General features: G+C 42.5%; 1 protein-coding gene across 1 annotated transcript in view; it reads left to right on the top strand.

The window, feature by feature from the left end:
* Positions 1-21,078, top strand: part of LOC138664251 (alpha-N-acetylgalactosaminide alpha-2,6-sialyltransferase 2-like) — a 255,203-nt gene that overhangs the window by 216,227 nt on the left and 17,898 nt on the right. Inside the window, exon 8 of the mRNA XM_069750778.1 lies at positions 20,083-20,182. Coding sequence (XP_069606879.1) covers positions 20,083-20,182 — 100 coding nt within the window. The remainder of the gene's footprint in view (positions 1-20,082; positions 20,183-21,078) is intronic.

Genomic DNA, 21,078 nt, shown 5'->3' with positions numbered 1-21,078 from the left:
CCTCCGTGCCTCCGTAGCATTCCCATCTTCTCCCTTGTCTCAGTAGTTCCTTTCTGTTCCTTCTTTCCCTTTGTGCCTGCTGTGTACCCATCTGATCTCAGTCGACCCTCCAGCTTCTGTGGCGATAGTCCCTCACGTGCCTGCCCCTAACTCTCCCTGTATAGGGGGCGGTCCACCTGGTCAGCTCGTCCAAGAGGGGTTCGTCATCACGGTCCAGTGGGTACACTCTCCGTTTTTCACTGTTTGAATCTACATGCTCTAATAGGACTGCACTCGGGTGACATCCGAGTGCAGCCAGATTCTTACAGCGTCACAGCAATCCACTAGAACTCCCTCGAATTCAGCATGTAGGATGGGACACCCAGCAATCAAGTGTTCGTTATGATGTGGAGCAGCCTCTCTCCTCCCCCGCAGAGTGCCACACTACTGTGGGGGTTGGTAGTTTAACGGCAGCTTTGGCTGGCCTTGAGTATAGTTCTGACAGTCTCTGGAAAGGTGCCTCCGTCCTCCACATTCCCAGCATTGGATGCCTCCTCCTCGCCGGGGGGCACCTTGAGCCTGTCCTCGTGCTTCCGAAGCCTGACGGGAGGGGGCTTGCTCCCACTGATCCCTTATCAGTCGGTCCGAAGAATGGTTGCATGAGTACGGTGGGTCAGACTATTGTAGTTCCCCCACTCTTCACTCCATCTGGGTCAGTTTCTCTTGCACATTGACAAGGGACTGCTGCAAGTCTTGCACCACCTGGACCAGCACCTCCTGATGGTTTGGGTCTCCTCTGGTATTGGCGCCCTGGACACGCATCACCCCAGACACGTAGCTTTCTTCTTTACTTCGGGCCACTGTTTCCACCAGGATTTGATGACACGTAAGAGCCAGATCTGCCCGGACCGGTTCTGATAGTGCTCGCCTCAAGGATGTGCTGTGCAGTCCCAGAGTGAATTGCTCCCGAGGTATGTCTTTAGAGCCCATGCTGCCAAATCGATCCGCCTCCTATCTCTGCACCTCCGCTAACACTTCTTGCAATGCTGTTGCATACTGAGAAATTCCTTCTTCTTCCCGCTGCAGCCTAGAGAAAAGTTTGGCACGAAGGTGTCCGGCGCTAGCAGTCTCGCCATAGATCTCTTCCAGGAACTTCATTAGCTCCTTCAGGGTACTACGGGTAAGTTCTGGTTGTAGGCAGATGTTTGTACGGGCTTCTCCCTCTAGGGCAGTTAAAGCAATGTCCTCTTCAAGGTCTGGGCTGATGTTATAAATCTTCAGGGTGCTTTGCAGCCGGGACACCCAGTCGGACAGTGGCATATTATTGCAGTCAAACTTTGGTAGCACACTAAATATGGTGCCCATAGGGAGTGTCCTTGCAGGTGTTCCACCAATGCCCACAGCATCTCCATTAACATTCCTGCCGTTGCTGTGTGCTGCCTCCATCTTGATGAAAGTACCCTGCTCGCAGCGCCACTTGAAGCAATCGCCAGGGGACCACCACGGTGCAGGAAGACTACCGTACACAAGATGAGGTGCAAACAACAAAGGATAGATTTATTGGAAGGCAAGGAATAAAGTGGATGAGGAAGATGCAAACAGGTATGCAATGGCAAAGATAATTTACAAGAGTTATATTCTTTAGCTTGTCCGTAAAATAGCATGGTGCTCCAACAGTTACAGACTCAATATATGTCACACAAGTAAATGCAAACACTAAACAAAGAACAATGCTACTCTATGTATAACCTCCCTGCCCTTTACTAAGCAGGCCTCACGGCTGCCGTGTTCTAACTATTGAAGCCTGGGGGGGGAGGGGGCAGCAGTCTAGTACGTTGGTGCGCACGGCTTTCTGCCAGCTCCATGGAACGTGGTCTTCTCCTTGCTTCGGGGTCCTGGAGGTGCTCCTGGAAACTGTAAATCCCTTTCTCGGTATCTTCGTGGCTTCTCAAACTCACACAGGACAGCCACTCTTGCTGCACCTGGAAAAGTCTGTCAAATTTCACAAGTCCACTCCGTTACAGGCTATGGGTTCTCTCTTGCAGCAAACAGCACAAAGTTCTCTCTGCAGCATGTTCAGTTCTCACACACTGTTCAGGCTTCTCTCCCACCCTCTGCTCAGTCCAGTTCATTCACACAGTCTATTGCAGGGGAGAAGCAGAACATTCCATCACGCCAGAAAAGGGGTGCAGTCTCTTAAAGTGACAGCGTGTTCCTTACTGTCCATAACAGCACCACCATCTTACACAATGACAAAATGCAAAAGTGACAAAAACAGCCAAAACAGATGAGAACAGAGAAAGGGTCTGTGGTCATCCCCTGTAAAACCACTCCTTTATAGGGTTTGTCTTGCTAATTGCCTAAGATTTCTAACTGTTGTCTGTTACACTTGCACAACAGCAGGAAAAATTGATTCACAACCAGTGTTGCTTCATAACTCGATGGGTTGATTTCACAGAAGTATGATTGACTTGTAGTTACAGTGTGATGTTTAGGTGTTCCCTTTATTTTGTTTGAGCAGTGTATATAAAATAGAGCATGTTCACACTAAAAAGTGCAAGATGGACAAATTACTTATGAATTATGATGTAATTGGATACCTACAGAAATAAGGCATAATTAGAATTATTAGAATTAGAATTGGATAAATTGTCCATAATGTGAATAGATACGTACAAAATGGAGAATGTCACACTAAAAAATTAAAGATGGACAAATTGTCTATAATGTGAATATATACATAAGAAATGGAGCATGTTCTCACTACAAAATTAGATAGCTATCAATAGCAGAGAAATAATTTTGGTACTAAAAATATAGCAAGGTTTTTTCCTTCATATTTAATAAATGAACATGGTGTCATTACAAAAATTAAGACCCTTGGGTTGTTTGGTGTCTAATTGTATGATGCAGAAGGCTTCCCGAAGGAATAATTTTTGGGGGAGATTACCTCCTCTAATAGGAGAAAAGACTTTCTCCATCCCCAAAAAAACGAAAACCATCTAAATTGCCACCATGCATTTCCACGAGGTGTTTAGTAGCTCCTGAATAAGATGAATTTTTACAGTTAATACTTTGAATGTGCTCTGAAATTCTCCTCTTTAATTTACGGCTAGTGCAACCTACATAATTAAGATCACAAATGTCACAATGAATGCAATAAACCATCTGTTGTGAATTACAATTAATGAAAGTCTGAATAGGGAATTTGTTATCTATTAGGTGCGTTTTCATTGCATATTTGCACATGTTGCAATTGCTTCCTGCACATTTGAAAAAGCCTTTTGAAGATAACCACGTGGTGCCACTAGTAGTTGAATTGGTCTGAAATAAACTGGGTGATAAGTGATCTCCCAATGATTTTCCTTTCTTTGCAATACACCTATGTCCTTTTGACAGGATCTGCTTAAAGATATCATCTTGATGAAGGATGGGAATGTATTTATTAATAATGTGTTTAATGCAATTATACTGAAGACTAAAAGGAGTACTGAATATGACTACATTATTTTTTTCATTGATCTCTTGTATTTAGGAGTTAACGTTTGCTGTCTTGTGATTTTAGCCACTTTAGCAAATGAACCATCAATAGAATGTCTGTTATAGCCCCCTGCATGAAGTCTCTTTGTAATATTGCAACTTAAAGGAATCATCATCAGAGGATATCCTCCTAGCTCTGATGAATTCCCCATATGGAGTTGATTTGGTGGTGTGCATGGGATGGCAACTGTCAGCACGTAACGTGGTGTTACCGTGGTGGAAGAAAGATTAATTTATGTGTCTTTGGGAGACCATAGAAAATCGGAATGGGTGGAGCATCTTTTAACAGAAATTTTTTTGCTTTGCTATTTCAAATTCCCAAATCTTCTTCTTCCTATAAAAGTTACTCTAAAATATTTCTACATGAATCAGTAGAGTCACTTGAAATTGTTCTATATGTATTGGGATCATCAAGAATATTTAGTACAAGGTAATTGTACAAAGTTGCATCCATTACCACGATAATGCCACCACCTTTGTCAGATTTTTTTATGACTATATTTTTATTTGTTTTAAGATTGTGAAGGGCAGCATACTCCGATTTAGAAAGGTTAAATGCTGACATGGGAGAAGAATGAGCAATAGCAGATAAATCTTTTAACTCCTTCTCAACCAAACTTTGAAAAGTGTCAGGTGCTGGTATTCTCGACTTAAAGGGACACTGTCACCTGAATTTGGAGGGAACAATCTTCAGCCATGGAGGCGGGGTTTTGGGGTTTTTGATTCACCCTTTCCTTACCCGCTGGCTGCATGCTGGCTGCAATATTGGATTGAAGTTCATTCTCTGTCCTCCATAGTACATGCCTGCACAAGGTGCAATCTTGCCTTGCGCAGGCGTGTACTATGGAGGACAGAGAATGAACTTCAATCCAATATTGCAGCCAGCATGCAGCCAGCGGGTAAGGAAAGGGTGAATCAAAAACCCAAAAACCCCGCCTCCATGGCTGAAGATTGTTCCCTCCAAATTCAGGTGACAGTGTCCCTTTAACAGGATAATATGAGGGGTTAGGAATGTGTGTTTGTCAACTTGCGAAATATCAACTAAATCTGTATCTGTGTTCTCATTAAATAAAGATTCAAGAGACAATAAAGCATTTTGTTCTGCAAATGAGGTACTATCACAAAAAAGAAAATCTTCTGTTGGATCACCCCTTGTGGTATAGGAGCAACGGCTTCAATTTTTTCAAAAAAATGTCTTTTCACCGTGAGTGCTCTTGCAAATCAATTGACATCCAGCAACGTTTGAAAAAGATCAAATTTCTGATTAGGTGCAAAATTGAGTCCTTTGGAGAGTAAACGGTATTCATCTGTTGTAAGAATTAGTGGTCTTAGGACTACCATACTATCCATATATGTATCTACATCCGGAAGCGATTTCTCCTTTTTCGCGTGGAAAATCTCTAAGATATTGGATTTTCCTTGGTGACTTTTTTTCCTCCTCCACCTGTAGCGTTTTTTGAAACCGAGCTGTGGTTGGAATGATCAGTTGCAGTGTCATGGTCGGAATTATCAGGTGTATCTAAATCTGAGAAAGAAAAACTCACATTCTTGAATGATGAAAAATCTCTCCCATATCTATCATTGATGAGAATAGATCTTGGAGTATAATTAGCAGAGACACTTTTCCAAGAATAAACTTGGTCATGTTTATAATCCATGCTGTCTCTTGCAAATTTCTTCTTTTTTATTGCCATGATATTACCGTATCTTCAATTTTGGCAATATTGTTTTTTAAAGCTTTATTTAATGTATCAAAATTGTGAGCAATAGACAATTCAGAAATAGAATTGTTAAGATCATCCATTTCTTTTTTTAGATTTTGCAATCTAATTTCTTCCTCTTTGATTAGACTCATAAGGTCTAAGGAACATTTAGATAAAATATTGTTCCATTCAGTAAGAAATTGTTGTAAGAAAATATACGTAGGTATTTTCTTAATTCGAAGACCTCTTGGGATCATTTGTTTTTCAACATAGGTATTAAGGGTATTTCTATCCCACCATGTGCGAAGTTCCTGCTTACTGATTTTCTCCAGCTGTGCCATTAATTCGCTCAGTTCTAGAGGTGTAGTTAGATCATGATTCATATCACCAGATTCACCAAACACCTCTGTGAGTTTAAATTGTCTTAATTCCATTTTATAACTAATATAATTAGATGTACAAGGAAATGACGTATCACATTAAAAATGATGGAATTTCCAAAATTTCAGATTGTGTTGTTAATAGTTCATGATGTCCATAAGAAAAATTTATGAAATCTATTGTTAGGGCTAGCGGAACGCACCGAGTTAATATAGATGTTTTATTGTAACTGATGGGTTCGCAGCCCGGGGTCCACCGTGCAGGAGAACCTGCTGCTAGCAAAGGCGGCACTATATGGCGGTATGAACTAGCTCTGTTATTTCACAGAGTAGCCGTGAAAGCAAAGCACTGCGCCCTGTTAGACTTCACAGAGGCACAGGCTAACTGCCCAACAGAGAGCAGTCAGTGGTCATGCATGCACACAAAACTCCTCGCCGGAGGTGCCAGCATTCTAGGGGCTTATTTCAGCCAGGTCCCTTAATACATACAAACACACAATCTCCTCGCCGGAGGTGCCAGCATTCTAGGGGCTTATTTCAGCCAGGTCCCTGAATACACACAAACACAATCTCCTCGCCGGAGGTGCCAGCATTCTAGGGGCTTACTTCAGCCGGGTCCCTGAATACAATCTTACATGACCACACTGGCGCAAAGCACATAACTTAGAAAGATACTAGCGCATGGCCGTGCGGCCATGCGAGCCTTAAATAGTTGCAGCAAGTACAGGACCTTCCTAGAAGGACCAATGAGAGGCTGCTACAGAGCCTGAGCACCTACAGGACCTTACTGGAGGACCAATGGATCTAGCTGCAGTATCTGAAATCAAGCAAAGCTCCGGAGTGCGACTTCATGAATATACATAAAAAAAAATGCAAAACTTTATACTGTTTATAAACGGCAGTTCGATGAATTGTCCATAATGACTCCAAACCGTCTGTGTAGAGATACTGCCATAATGAAGTCTTATTTCTATGAATAGATAAAGTCCTGAAAACTAAACAATAAATACTTGGTTATAGGTTTACAAAATTATTTAACATTAATGATGTATATCGCGATGCAACTTTGTACAATATCCTTGTACTAAATATTCTTGATGATCCCAATACATATAGAACAATCTCAAGTGACCCTAATGATTCATGTAGAAATATTTTAACCCCTTACTGACCTCGGACGGGATAGTACGTCCGAGGTCAGCTCCCCGGCTTTGATGCAGGGCTCCGCGGTGAGCCCGCATCAAAGCCGGGACATGTCAGCTGTTTTGAACAGCTGACATGTGCCCTCAATAGCGGCGGGTGAAATCGCGATTCACCCGCCGCTATTAACTAGTTAAATGCCGCTGTCAAACGCAGACAGCGGCATTTAACTACCGCATCCGGCCGGGCGGCCGGATATGAGCGCATCGCCGACCCCCGTCACATGATCGGAGGTCGGCGATGCTTCTCCATTGTAACCATAGAGGTCCTTGAGACCTCTATGGTTACTGATCTCCGGTAGCTCTGAGCGCCACCCTGTGGTCGGCGCTCACAGCACACCTGATTTTCTACTACATAGCAGCGAACAGCAGATCGCTGCTATGTAGCAGAGCCGATCGTGCTGTGCCTGCTTCTAGCCTCCCATGGAGGCTATTGAAGTATGGCAAAAGTAAAAAAAAAAAGTTTAAAAAAATGTGAAAAAAATATAAAAGTTTAAATCACCCCCCTTTCACCCCAATCAAAATAAATCAATAAAAAAAAAAATCAAACCTACACATATTTGGTACCGCCGCGTTCAGAATCGCCCGATCTATCAATAAAAAAAGCATTAACCTGATTGCTAAATGGCATAACGAGAAAAAAAATCGAAACGCCAGAATTACGTTTTTTTGGTCGCCACAACATTGCATTAAAATGCAATAACGGGCGATCAAATGAACGTATCTGCACCGAATTGGAATAATTAAAAACGCCAGCTCGGCTCGCAAAAAATAAGCCCTCAACCGACCCCAGATCATGAAAAATGGAGACGCTACGAGTATCGGAAAGTGGCGCAATTTTTTTTTTTTTTAGCAAAGTTTGGAATTTTTTTTCACCACTTAGGTAAAAAATAACCTTAGTCCTGTTAGGTGTCTATGAACTCGTACTGACCTGGAGAATCATAATGGCAGGTCAGTTTTAGCATTTAGTGAACCTAGCAAAAAAAAGCCAAACAAAAAACAAGTGTGGGACTGCACTTTTTTTGCAATTTCACTGCACTTGGAATTTTTTCCCATTTTCTTGTAAACGACATGGTAAAACCAATGATGTCGTTTATAAGTACAACTCGTCCTGCAAAAAATAAGCCCTCACATGGCCAAACTGACGGAAAAATAAAAAAGTTATGGCTCTGGGAAGGAGGGGAGCGAAAAACGAACACGGAAAAATGGAAAATCCCAAGGTCATGAAGGGGTTAAAGTCACTTTTAAAGGAAGGAGAAGATTTGGGAATATTAAATAGCAAAGCAACATATTTTCTGTCAAAAGATGCTCCATCCACTCCGAAGACACACATAAATTAATCTTTCCTCCACCAATACGCCCAATTACCGTATATCTGGGGTCAACTCATGGAACGAAAATCTTAGCATATGTATTGATCGACATTTCCAACCCTTGATATCTCAAACTCCAGGCTTTTTGAAGGATAGCACTTCGGTGCTTACTCAGCTCAAATCCTTCAAATGGTCAACCGCTAACAGTTTTCTATCTTGTGATATTGTCAATCTGTATTCTTGCATACCTCACAAATGTGCACTTATAGCGATTGCATATCATCTCGATCATTATAGTGCCTATGATAACCAACGAAAAGAATTTATTCTCAGAGGTATTTCTTATTTATTGAAATATAATTTCTTTATGTTTAATTCACAATTTTACTTTGAAATTGCAGGAGCACCGATAGGCTCTTTCTTTTCGCAGTCCCTTTCTATTCTGTTTGTAGCTTGGTGGGAGGAACTTTATATTTTTTCTGAATCGAATCCTTTCTATGGTTGTATTTAATGGTATGGTCGCTATGTGGATGACGTGTGACACGGCGACTGTGCCATTCTTTATACAATATCTTAACGATAATGACATTAATCTGTGGTTTACTTTTTCTTTTTCTTGTGCTCAGGTAGATTTTTTAGACCTCACTCTTTCTGGTGTTAGTAGTGATAATTGCATCCATAGAACTATCTACTGCAAACCCATCAGCGGTAACACCACGTTACGTGCTGACAGCTGCCATCCCATGCACACTACCAAATCAATTCCATATGGGGAATTCATCAGAGCTAGGAGGATATCCTCTGATGATGATTCCTTTACACGTGAAAGTTGCAATATCACAAAGAGACTTCATGCAGGGGGCTATAACAGAAATTCTATTGATGGTTCATTTGCTAAAGTAGCTAAAATCACAAGACACCAAACATTAACTCCTAAAAAACAAGAGCTCAATGAAAAAATAAAGTAGTCACATTCAGTACTCCTTTTAGTCTTCAGTATAATTGCATTAAACATTGTTAATGAATACATTCCCATCCTTTATCAAGATGATATCTTTAAGCAGATCCTGTCAATAGGACATAGGTGTATTGTAAAAACAAGAAAATCACTGGGAGATCACTTATCACCCAGCTTATTTCAGACCAATTCAACTACTAGTGGTACCACATGGTTATCTTCAAAAGACTTTTTCAAATGTGCAGGAAGCAAGTGCAACATGTGCAAATATGCAATAAAAATGCACCTAAGGCCGGCTTCACACTTGCGAGTTTTACGGACGTAAGAGCGCAGAAACTACGTCCGTAAAACTCGCAAAAAATACGGCACAATTATTCTCTATGCCTCTGCTCCTATCTGCCGTATTTTACTGATCAGTATTATACGGCTTTCTACGGCCGTACAAAATCGCAGCATGCTGCGTTTGTCACCGTACTGCGCAAGAAATACGCCAATGAAAGTCTATGGAAGCGTGAAAAATACGGATTACACACGGACAAGCAGTGTGACTTGCGAGAAATACGCAGCGCTCTTAGAGAGAAAAGCCGGCAATTCAATGCGGTGTACAGTAAAATCACACTGACAGCTTACAGTAGAATAGGTAGAATAAATGTGTACACATAGAATAGGTATATATATATATATATATGTCAGTGAGACACATATATGTATATATATTAATATTTTTTCCAGCGCTATACAGCTTGAAAGCCGGTAATTCAATTACCGGCTTTTTCCTTCTCCTTCCTAAAACCCGACATGATTTGAGACATGGTTTACATACAGTAAACCATGTCTTCTCTCCATTTTTTTTGCAGATTCCACACTACTAATGTCAGTAGAGTGTATCTGCAAAATTTGGCCATTCTAGCTCTTAAAATAAAGGGTTAAATGGCGGAAAAAATTGGCGTGGGCTCCCGCGCAATTTTCTCCGCCAGAGTAGTAAAGCCAGTGACTGAGGGCAGATATTAATAGCCTGGAGAGGGTCCATGGTTATTGGCCCCCCCCTGGCTACAAATATCTGCCCCCAGCCACCCCAGAAAAGGCACATCTGGAAGATGCGCCTATTCTGGCACTTGGCCACTCTCTTCCCATTCCCGTGTAGCGGTGGGATATGGGGTAATGAAGGGTTAATGCCACCTTGCTATTGTAAGGTGACATTAAGCCTAATTAATAATGGAGAGGCGTCAATTATGACACCTATCCATTATTAATCCAATTGTAGTGAAGGGTTAAATAAAACACAAACACATTATTTAAAATTATTTTAATGAAATAAAAACAATGGTTGTTGCAGTATTTTATTCAACGCCCAATCCAGTCACTGAAGACCCTCGTTCTGTGAGTAAAAAAACATAATAAACCAACAATATACTTACCCTCTGCAGATCTGTAACGTCCAACGATGTAAATCCTTCTGAAGGGGTTAAAACATTTTGCAGCAAGGAGCTGTGCTAATGCAGGCTGCTCCTCGCTGCAAAACCCCAGGGAATGAGGCTAAAAATAGATCAATGATCTATATTTAGCTTCATTTGCGGTGAGGCGCCCTCTGCTGGCTGTTTATAGATCGTGGGAACTTGCCTAGAAAGCCTGGGAGCTTTCTAGGAAATTTCCCACGATCTATGAACATCCAGCAGAGGGCGCCTCACCGCAAATGAAGCTAAATATAGCTCATTGATCTATATTTAGACTCATTCCCCGGGGTTTTGCAGCGAGGAGCAGCCTGCATTAGCAAAGCTCCTTGCTGCAAAATGTTTTAACCCCTTCAGAAGGATTTACATCGTTGGACGTTACAGATCTGCGGAGGGTAAGTATATTGTTGGTTTATTATGTTTTTTTACTCACAGAACGAGGGTCTTCAGTGACTGGATTGGGCGTTGAATAAAATACTGCAACAACCATTGTTTTTATTTCATTAAAATAATTTTAAATAATGTGTTTGTGTTTTATTTAACCCTTCACTACAATTGGATTAATAATGGATAGGTGTCATAATTGACGCCTCTCCATTATTAATTAGGCTTAATGTCACCTTACAATAGCAAGGTGGCATTAACCCTTCATTACCCCATATCCCACCGCTACACGGGAATGGGAAGAGAGTGGCCAAGTGCCAGAATAGGCGCATCTTCCAGATGTGCCTTTTCTGGGGTGGCTGGGGGCAGATATTTTTAGCCAGGGGGGGGCCAATAACCGTGGACCCTCTCCAGGCTATTAATATCTGCCCTCAGTCACTGGCTTTACTACTCTGGCGGAGAAAATTGCGCGGGAGCCCACGCCAATTTTTTCCGCCATTTAACCCTTTATTTTAAGAGCTAGAACGGCCAAATTTTGCAGATACACACTACTGACATTAGTAGTGTGGAATCTGCAAAAAAAATGGAGAGAAGACATGGTTTACTGTATGTAAACCATGTCTCAAATCATGTCGGGTTTTAGGAAGGAGAAAGAAAAAGCCGGTAATTGAATTACCGGCTTTCAAGCTGTATAGCGCTGGCAAAAATATTAATATATATACATATATGTGTCTCACTGACATATATATATATATATATATATATATATACCTATTCTATGTGTACACATTTATTCTACCTATTCTACTGTAAGCTGTCAGTGTGATTTTACTGTACACCGCACTGAATTACCGGCTTTTCTCTCTAATATATGTGTCTACTGACATATATATATATATATATATATATATATATATATATATATAGACAGTATATATATATTTTCTTTTCTTTTTGGGACACATGGATCACTTCTATAGCGGTATGTTGGTTTTGCTAGCCTGCGAGAAAACCACGCAGTACGGATGCCATACGGATTACATATGGAGGATGCCATGCGCAAAAAACGCTGACACACCCTGCCTATGGAGGAGCTACGGACCACTTTTTTCGGGACTTTTCAGCGTATTACGGCCGTAATATACGGACCGTATTGTTTTACGCTGTGTGTGACGCCGGCCTAATAGATAACAAATTCCCTACTCAAACTTTCATTAATTGTAATTCACAACAGGTGGTTTATTACATTCATTGTGACATTTGCGATCTTAATTATGTGGGTTGCACTAGTCGTCAATTAAGGCCGGAGTCACACATGCGAGAAACACGTCCGTGTCTCGCATGTGAAAAGCAAGCTCTGGCGCCGGCGCATGGGAGCGGAGCGTGCGGCTCCATGTGCTGCTATGCGGCCACATGCTCCGCTCCGAAGTGCCGGCGCCAGAGCTTGCTTTTCACATGCAGAGACACGGACGTGTTTCTCGCATGTGTGACTCCGGCCTAAAGAGGAGAATTTCAGAGCACATTCAAAATATTAACTGTAAAAATTCATCTTATTCAGGAGCTACTAAACACTTTGTGGAAATGCATGGTGGCAATTGAGATGTTTTCGGGTTTTTTTGGGGATGGAGAAAGTTTTTTCTCCTATTAGAGGAGGTAATCTCCAAAAAAAATGATTCCTTCGGGAAGCCTTCTGCATTATACAAACCCAAGGGTCTTAATTTTCGTAATGACACCATGTTCATTTACTAAATATGATGGAAAAAAAAACCTTGCTATATTTTTAGTACCAAAATATGTACATTCTCTGCTATTGATAGCTATCTAACTTTTCAGTGTGAACATGCTCCATTTCTTATGTATCTATTCACATTATGGACAATGTATCTAATTCTAATTTTGTAACAAAATTATGCCTTATTTCTGTAGGTATCCAATTACATTATAAGTAATTTGTCCATCTTGCAGCTTTTAGTGTGAACATACTCCATTTTATATATAGTCATTCAGATTATAGGTTATGTGTCTACTTCTAATTTTGTATTGCGAATATGCTTCATTCGATAGGTATCTATTCACACCTGAGACAATTTGTCCACTTCCCGTTCTGTGGTGTGAACGTGCTTCATTTCCTATGTATTTATTCACATTAGGCTATTTGTACATCTTGCTCTAAAATATTACTATGTGATATACATCATTAATGTGAAATCATTATGTGAACCCATAACCAAGTATTTATTGTTTGGTTTTCAGGACTTTATCTATTCATAGAAATAAGACTTCATTATGGCCACTGACGCTGCTATCATGAGGCAAGTTGAATACATTGCTTCAAGCGGCAGAGCATTCCTAAAGACAGGGGGTGGCAGAGCGGCAGTCAGAAGTAAGAACACGTGGTGCCGACTCTCCCTACAATCCCTGCTCTGACACTTGCAGACAGTGTCACAGACACAAACAAGTTAACGTGCGGTGTGCCCGGCAGGTGACCCTGCCTGGGCTGAGGTGCAGAGGCGGTGCCCTGTCTCCTGCCCTGCAGGCTGCTGTGCTGGGAGTCGGACACAGACACACACATTGCTGGGACCGGCAGCAGTAAGTAAAGTAACTATAAAAAACATCATTCGTCACCCCCCACATCCCCCACACTGCTGCTGTACAGCAAGTCTGTCAGGGTTCACAGCCTCCCTCCATCAGATTGAAGTAGATTCAAGGAGCGAGTGCCTGGTGTCAATGCAGACACTCGATTAACTGAATTTTTTAAAGCAGTGGAAGAAAAAAGTTTAATTACAAGGGGCAGCCATGAAAGTAATGAATTTTAGATGTTATCTCAACTCAGCAAAGATTTTATAAACTTTCCACTTCTTGGAGCGGAGCTGTGTGTGTATGAGGTGTATGAAGCGGAGCCGTGTGTGTATGAGGTGTATGGAGCAGAGCCGTGTGTGTATGAGATGTATGGAGCAGAGCCATGTGTGTATGAGGTGTACGGAGCAGAGCCGTGTGTGTATGGAGCGGAGCCATGTGTGTATGTGGTGTATGGAGTGGAGCCATGTGTGTATGAGGTGTATGGAGCAGAGCCGTGTGTGTATGAGGTGTATGGAGCGGAGCCGTGTGTGTATGAGATGTATGGAGCAGAGCCATGTGTGTATGAGGTGTATGGAGCGGAGCCGTGTGTGTATGAGGTGTACGGAGCGGAGCCGGGTGTGTATGAGGTGTATGTAGCGGAGCCATGTGTGTATGAGGTGTATGGAGCAGAGCTGTGTGTGTATGAGGTGTATGGAGCGGAGCCGTGTGTGTATAAGGTGTATGGAGCAGAGCCGTGTGTGTATGAGATGTATGGAGCAGAGCCATGTGTGTATGAGGTGTATGGAGCGGAGCCGTGTGTGTATGAGGTGTACGGAGCGGAGCCGGGTGTGTATGAGGTGTATGTAGCGGAGCCATGTGTGGATGAGGTGTATGGAGCAGAGCTGTGTGTGTATGAGGTGTATGGAGCGGAGCCGTGTGTGTATGAGGTGTATGGAGCGGAGCCGTGTGTGTATGAGATGTATGGAGCAGAGCCGTGTGTGTATGAGGTGTATGGAGCGGAGCCGTGTGTGTATGAGGTGTATGGAGCGGAGCCGGGTGTGTATGAGGTGTATGGAGCGGAGCCATGTGTGTATGAGGTGTATGGAGTGGAGCTGAATGTGTACGAGGTGTGCGGAGCAGAGCCGTGTGTGTATGAGGTGTACGGAGCAAAGCCGTGTGTGTATGAGGTGTACGGAGCGGAGCCGTGTGTGTATGAGGTGTACGAAGCGCAGCCGGGTGTGTATTCAGTGTACGGAGTGGAGATGCATGTGTATGAGGTGTATGGAGTGGAGCCGGATGTGTATGAGGTGTATGGAGCGGAGCCAGGTGTGTATGAGGTGTATGGAGCAGAGTCGGGTGTGTGTGTGAGGTGCATGGAGTGGAGCCGCGTGAGTACGGAATGGAGCCGTGTGTGCAAGGTGTACGGAGCGCAGCCGCGTGTGTAGGAGTAACTATGTGTGGCCATTATACAGTATGGAGCATCATGTGGGCCCATTATACAGTACTAGATGGTGGCCCGATTCTAACGCATCGGGTATTCTAGAATATGCATGTCCAAGTAGTATATTGCACAGCCCACGTAGTATATTGCCCAGCCACGTAGTATATTGCCCAGTCACGTACTATATTGCCCAGCTACGTAGTATATTGCCCAGTGACGTAGTATATTGACCAGCCACGTAGTATATTGCCCAGCCACGTAGTATATTGCCCAGTCACGTACTATATTGCCCAGTCACGTACTAAATTGCCCAGCTACGTAGTATATTGCTTAGTGACGTAGTATATTGCCCAGCCACATAGTATATTGCCCAGCCACGTAGTATATTGCCCAGTCACATAGTATATTGCCCAGTCACGTAGTCTATTGCCCAGCCACGTAGTATAATGCCCAGCCACGTAGTATATTGCCCAGCCACGTAGTATATTGCACAGCCACGTAATATACAGCACAGAGCCACGTAGTATACTGCCCAGTCACGTAGTATATTGCCCAGCCACGTAGTATATTGCCCAGCCATAAATGTAACAGGTTAAAAAAGACTTAAAATAAAAATAAACATATACTCACTTTCCGAGGGGCCCTGGCGCTTGTGTGCGGCGCACGCGGCAGCTTCCGGTCTGAGGCTTGGTATGAGTGCAGGACCTATGATGATGTCGCGGTCACATGACCGTGACGTCATGGCAGGTCCTTCTCGCATAGCATCTTTGGCACCGGAACCTGCCGCTTGCACTGCCGAGGAGAGGGCGCACGTCGGAGGGTGAGAATAATTTTTTTTTTAATTATTATTATTTGTAACATTAGATCTTTTTACTATTGATGCTGCATACGCATCATCAATAGTAAAAAGTTGGTCACACAGGGTTAATAGCGGCGGTAACCGAGTGAGTTACCCGCGGCATAACGCGGTCCGTTACCGCTGGCATTAAACCTGTGTGAGCGGAGACTGGAGGGGAGTATGGAGCGGGCACTGACTGCGGGGAGTATGGAGCGGGCGACGGGCACTGACTGCAGGGGAGTAGGGAGGGACTAATTGGACTGTGGCCGTCGTTGATTGGTCGCGGCAGCCATGACAGGCAGCTGGCGAGACCAATCAGCGACTTGCATTTCCATGACAGACAGAGGCCGCGACCAATGAATATCCGAGCCAGACAGAAAGAAAGACAGAAGGACAGACGGAAGTGACCCTTAGACAATTATATAGTAGATGGAGCATCATGTGTGACCATTATACAGTATGGAGCATTACATGTGGCCATTATACAGTATGGAGCATCATGTGGGTCCATTATACAATATGGAGCATCATGTGCGACCATTATACAGTATGGAGCATTATGTGTGGCCATATAGTAGTTTCAATGGTCAATGGTTGAAATGCATATGATTTTAAATGCACTTTAAGCCTGTGACTGTCACTGGTATGAATTACCCGTTTTTGTGTCTCTGGATATAAACATGGATTTTTGGACTTGTGTGCTTTTAATGAAAATTGAATAAAAGTTATTTTTTATGGATATCATCCACACTGGTCTTCTGCTTCACCTTCATATTACTTGCAGCTCTGTATGATCCGCACGGTGGTACTGAGAGGAGGTGAGCTGATCTTTGTTGCTTTTCTTTTCAGTATTATAGTAGTTATATTCTCGTACATAGAGGACAGTATTATAGTAGTTATATTCTTGTATGTAGGAGCAGTATTATGGTAGTTATATTCTTGTACATAGAGTCAGTATTATAGTAGTCATATTCTTGTACATAGGGGCAGTATTATAGTAGTTATATATATTCTTGTACACATGGGACAGTATTATAGTAGTACGGTGTTCATTTTAGGACATGGTCACAAATCAAAGTCAAACATCAGAAATACTCTGTCTGATACCTCATTCTGATACTTGACTCTTATACCTGACTTTCACACATGGTCACAAATCAAAGTCAAACATCAGAAATAACATCAGAAATGCTCTGTCTGATACCTCATTCTGATACTTGATTCTGATACCTGACTTTCACATATCAAAGTCACAAATCAAAGTCAAACATCAGAAATACTCTGATACCTCATTCTGATACTTGACTCTGATACTTGACTCTGATACTTGACTTTGATACCTGACTCTGATACTTGACTCTGATACTTGACTTTGATAACTGATTCTGATACTTGACTCTGATACCTGACTCTGATACTTGACTCTGATACTTGGCTCTGATACTTGACTTTGATACCTGACTCTGATACCTGACTCTGATACTTGACTTTGATACCTGACTCTGATACCTGACTCTGATACTTGACTTTGATACCTGACTCTGATACTTGACTCTGATACTTGACTCTGATACTTGACTCCGATACCTGAGTCTGATACTTGATTCTGATACATGAAATTAGTAAAATTAGTAAAATTAGCTAAAATTAGTACCTGGGATCACTTGAGCTTGTGGTGCAATGGTAATGCCGACGGCTGTAGCCTCTAGACGCAGGATCTGTTTTTTTTCCGCCGATCCTTTTTTTTCCCGCCGGATCGGTTTTATTTTTCTGCCGGATCCGTTTTTGTCGGCTGGATCCGTTTTTTTTCCGCCAGATCCGTTTTTTTCTGCAGGATCCGTTTTTTTTCCTCAGGATCCGTTTTTTTTCCGGCTCCGTTTTTGTCCGCCGGATCCGTTTTTGTCTGCCGGCTCCGTTTTCTTTCTGCCTGATCCTTTTTTTACGCCAGATCCGTTTTTTTTACATCGGATCCGTTTTTTTTACACCGGATCCGGTTTTTTTCGCCAGATCCTTTTTTTTTCTGCCAGATCTGTTTTTTTTTTTTTTTTGCCGGATCCGTTTTTTTTGACGCCAGATTCGTTTTTTTCTGCCGGATCTGTTTTTTTTTTCGCCAGATCCATTTTTTTTTACGCCGGATCCGTTTTTTTTTTGCCGGATCCGTTTTTTTTACGCCGGATCGGTTTTTCTTCCGCCGGATCCGTTTTTTTCACCGGATTCATTTTTTTACGCCGAATCCGTATTTTTTCACCGGATCCGTTTTTTTTCTGCTGGATCCGTTTTTTTTATGCCAAATCAGTTTTTTTCGCCGGATCCGTTTTTTTACGCTGAATCCGTTTTTTTCGCCGGATTCATTTTTTTCTTCCGGATCCGTTTTTTTTTTACGCCTGATCCGTTTATTTTTACGCCGGATCCGTTTTTTTTTACGCCGGATCCGTTTTTTTTACGCCGAATCCGGTTTTTTTCGCCGGATCCGTTTTATTCTGCCGAATCTGTTTTTTTTAACGCCATATCCATTTTTTTTACGCCGGATCCGTTTTTTTTAACGCCGGATCCGTTTTTTTACACCGGATCCGTTTTTTTTTCGCCAGATCCGTTTTTTTTTGCCGGATCCGGTTTTTTTCGCCGGATCCGTTTTTTTTACGCCAAATCCGTTTTTGTTCGCCGGATCCGTTTTTTTTACGCCAAATCCGTTTTTTTTCGCCGGATTCATTTTTTTCTTCCGGATCCGTTTTTTTTTACGCCTGATCCATTTATTTTACGCCGGATCCGTTTTTTTACGCCGGATCCGTTTTTTTCCGCCGGATCCGTTTTCTTTTCTGCCACCAGAAAAAACGGATCCGGCGTAAAAAAAAACGTTTTTTACGCCGGATCTGTTTTTTTTACGCCGGATCCGTTTTTTTTCCGCCGGCAGAAGAAAAATGGATCAGGCGTAAAAAAACGGATACGGCGCAAAAATAAACTGATCAGGCGTAAAAAAAAAAAAACGGATCTGGAAGAAAAAATGGATCAGGCGAAAAAAAACGGATTTGGCGTAAAAAAAATGGATCAGGTGAAAAAAAACGGATCCGGCAAAAAAAAAAAATCCGGTGTAAAAAAAAAAAACGGATCCGGCATTAAAAAAAAACGGATCCGGCATAAAAAATGGATATGGCGTAAAAAAACAGATCCGACAAAAAAACGGATCCGGCGAAAAAAAACGGATTCGGCGTAAAAAAAATGGATCAGGCGAAAAAACAACGATCCGGCGAAAAAATACGGATTCGGCGTAAAAAAACAGATCCGGCGAAGAAAGCAGATCCGACGGAAGAAAAAAGGATCTGGCGGAAAAAAAAACGGATCAGGCAAAAAAAAAACGGATCCGGCGTAAAAAAAAAACGGATCCGGCGAAAAAAAAATGGATCCGGCGTAAAAACACCTGGATCCGGCGTTAAAAAAACAGATCCGACGTAAAAAAAATCGGATCCGGCGTAAAAAAACGGAGGCGGCAGAAAAATAAAACCGATCCGGGGGAAAAAAAAACGATCCTGCGTCTAGACACTACAGCCGTTGGCCTTACCATTGCACCACAAGCTCGAGTGATCCCAGGTACTAATTTTAGCTAATTTTACTAATTTTACTAATTTCATGTATCAGACTCAAGTATCAGAGTCAAGTATCAGAGTCAGGTATCAGAGTCAGGTGTCAGAGTCAGGTGTCAGAGTCAGGTATCAGAGTCAGGTATCAGAGTCAGGTATCAGAGTCAAGTATCAGAGTCAAGTATCAGAGTCAGGTATCAGAGTCAGGTGTCAGAGTCAGGTATCAGAGTCAGGTATCAGAGTCAGGTATCAGAGTCAGGTATCAGAGTCAAGTATCAGAGTCAGGTATCAAAGTCAGGTATCAGAGTCAGGTATCAGAGTCAGGTATCAGAGTCAAGTATCAGAGTCAAGTATCAGAGTCAGGTATCAGAGTCAGGTATCAGAGTCAGGTATCAGAGTCAAGTATCAGACTCAGGTATCAGACTCAGGTATCAGACTCAAGTATCAGAATGAGGTATCAGACAGAGTATTTCTGATGTTTGACTTTGATTTGTGACCATGTCCTAAAATGAACACCGTATAGTAGTTATATTCTTGTACATAGGGGCAGTATTATAGTAGTTATATATATTCTTGTACACATGGGACAGTATTATAGTAGTTATATTCTTGTACATAGGGGCAGTATTATAGTAGTTATTCTATGACTATGCTCACATGGTGCTAATTTGTGCTCACTTAGGGCCATAATCTGGCTTTGTCTGGAAGTGGTATTATAGGCCTCAAATCGTCAGATTAATTTTAATTGTTTTACTTTTACAGGTTCCTCTATCACTCGATTTTAAAATCAAAAATTCGTGACATTTATCGCCCGTCCACTGGAGCTTCACTGCTGTTGGCCGCCATACACACTTGTGACCAGGTGAGTGAGCACATTTTTGATAGGCATCATGGTTACTATAAAATATTACTAGCCTATAGGGTTGAGCGAAACGGATCGGTCATTTTCATAAATCGGCGACTTTTAGGCAAAGTCGGGTTTCATGAAACCCGAACCGATCCTACAGTGGGATCGGCCATGCGGTACACGATCAGAGCACCAAAGTCGCGTTTCATATGACGCTGTCACCGCCGTTTTTCATCCAATGAAGGAGGACGCAGAGTGTGGGCAGCGTGATGACATAGGTCTCGGTCCCCACCATCTTTGAAAAGGGCATGGCAGTGATTGGCTTGCTGTCTGTGGCGTCACAGGGGGTATAAAGGGGCGTGCACACCGACCGCCATCTTACTTCTGCCGATCTGAGCATAGGGAGAGGTGTTGCTGCAGTTAGTCAGAAGCAGGGACAGAGTTAGGGAGGAAATATAAACCCCCAAACTGCTTGTGCTGGAGCGATTTTCACTGTCCCACACCACCTTTTTGTGCAGGGACAGTGGAGGTCGTATTTTAGTGCAGCAGCTGCATAGCTGTGTGCACGGTGCTGTGCAAACCAACTGCTTTTTTTAAAGCAAAATTCCTGTTGCTTCTTTCTGCACAGTTACCTATCTTGTTTATTTGTCCACATTTTTGTGTTAAGCAGTCCTTTTTATCGCTGCCATACTTGTCCTGAGATCATTGTAGGGAGCTTGTTATTTTTTTTTTTTTAAATAATCCAGCCACTTTCTGGCACGTTCATAGTGTTGTGTTATACCACTGGGCCAGAGTTGTGGTTCTGTGTCTCCCCCCCCAAAAAAAAGGGAGATTAAAATTCGCACACAGTGTATATTCTGCTGTACTGCTAGTGTGTCATATATATCAGGCAGCCACTTTCTGGCATGTTC

The sequence above is a fragment of the Ranitomeya imitator genome, chromosome 2 (genome assembly GCF_032444005.1).
Source record: "Ranitomeya imitator isolate aRanImi1 chromosome 2, aRanImi1.pri, whole genome shotgun sequence".
NCBI lineage: Eukaryota > Metazoa > Chordata > Amphibia > Anura > Dendrobatidae > Ranitomeya > Ranitomeya imitator.
Note: the sequence above shows the minus strand (reverse complement) of the source record. Positions and strands in the feature narration are given on the sequence as shown.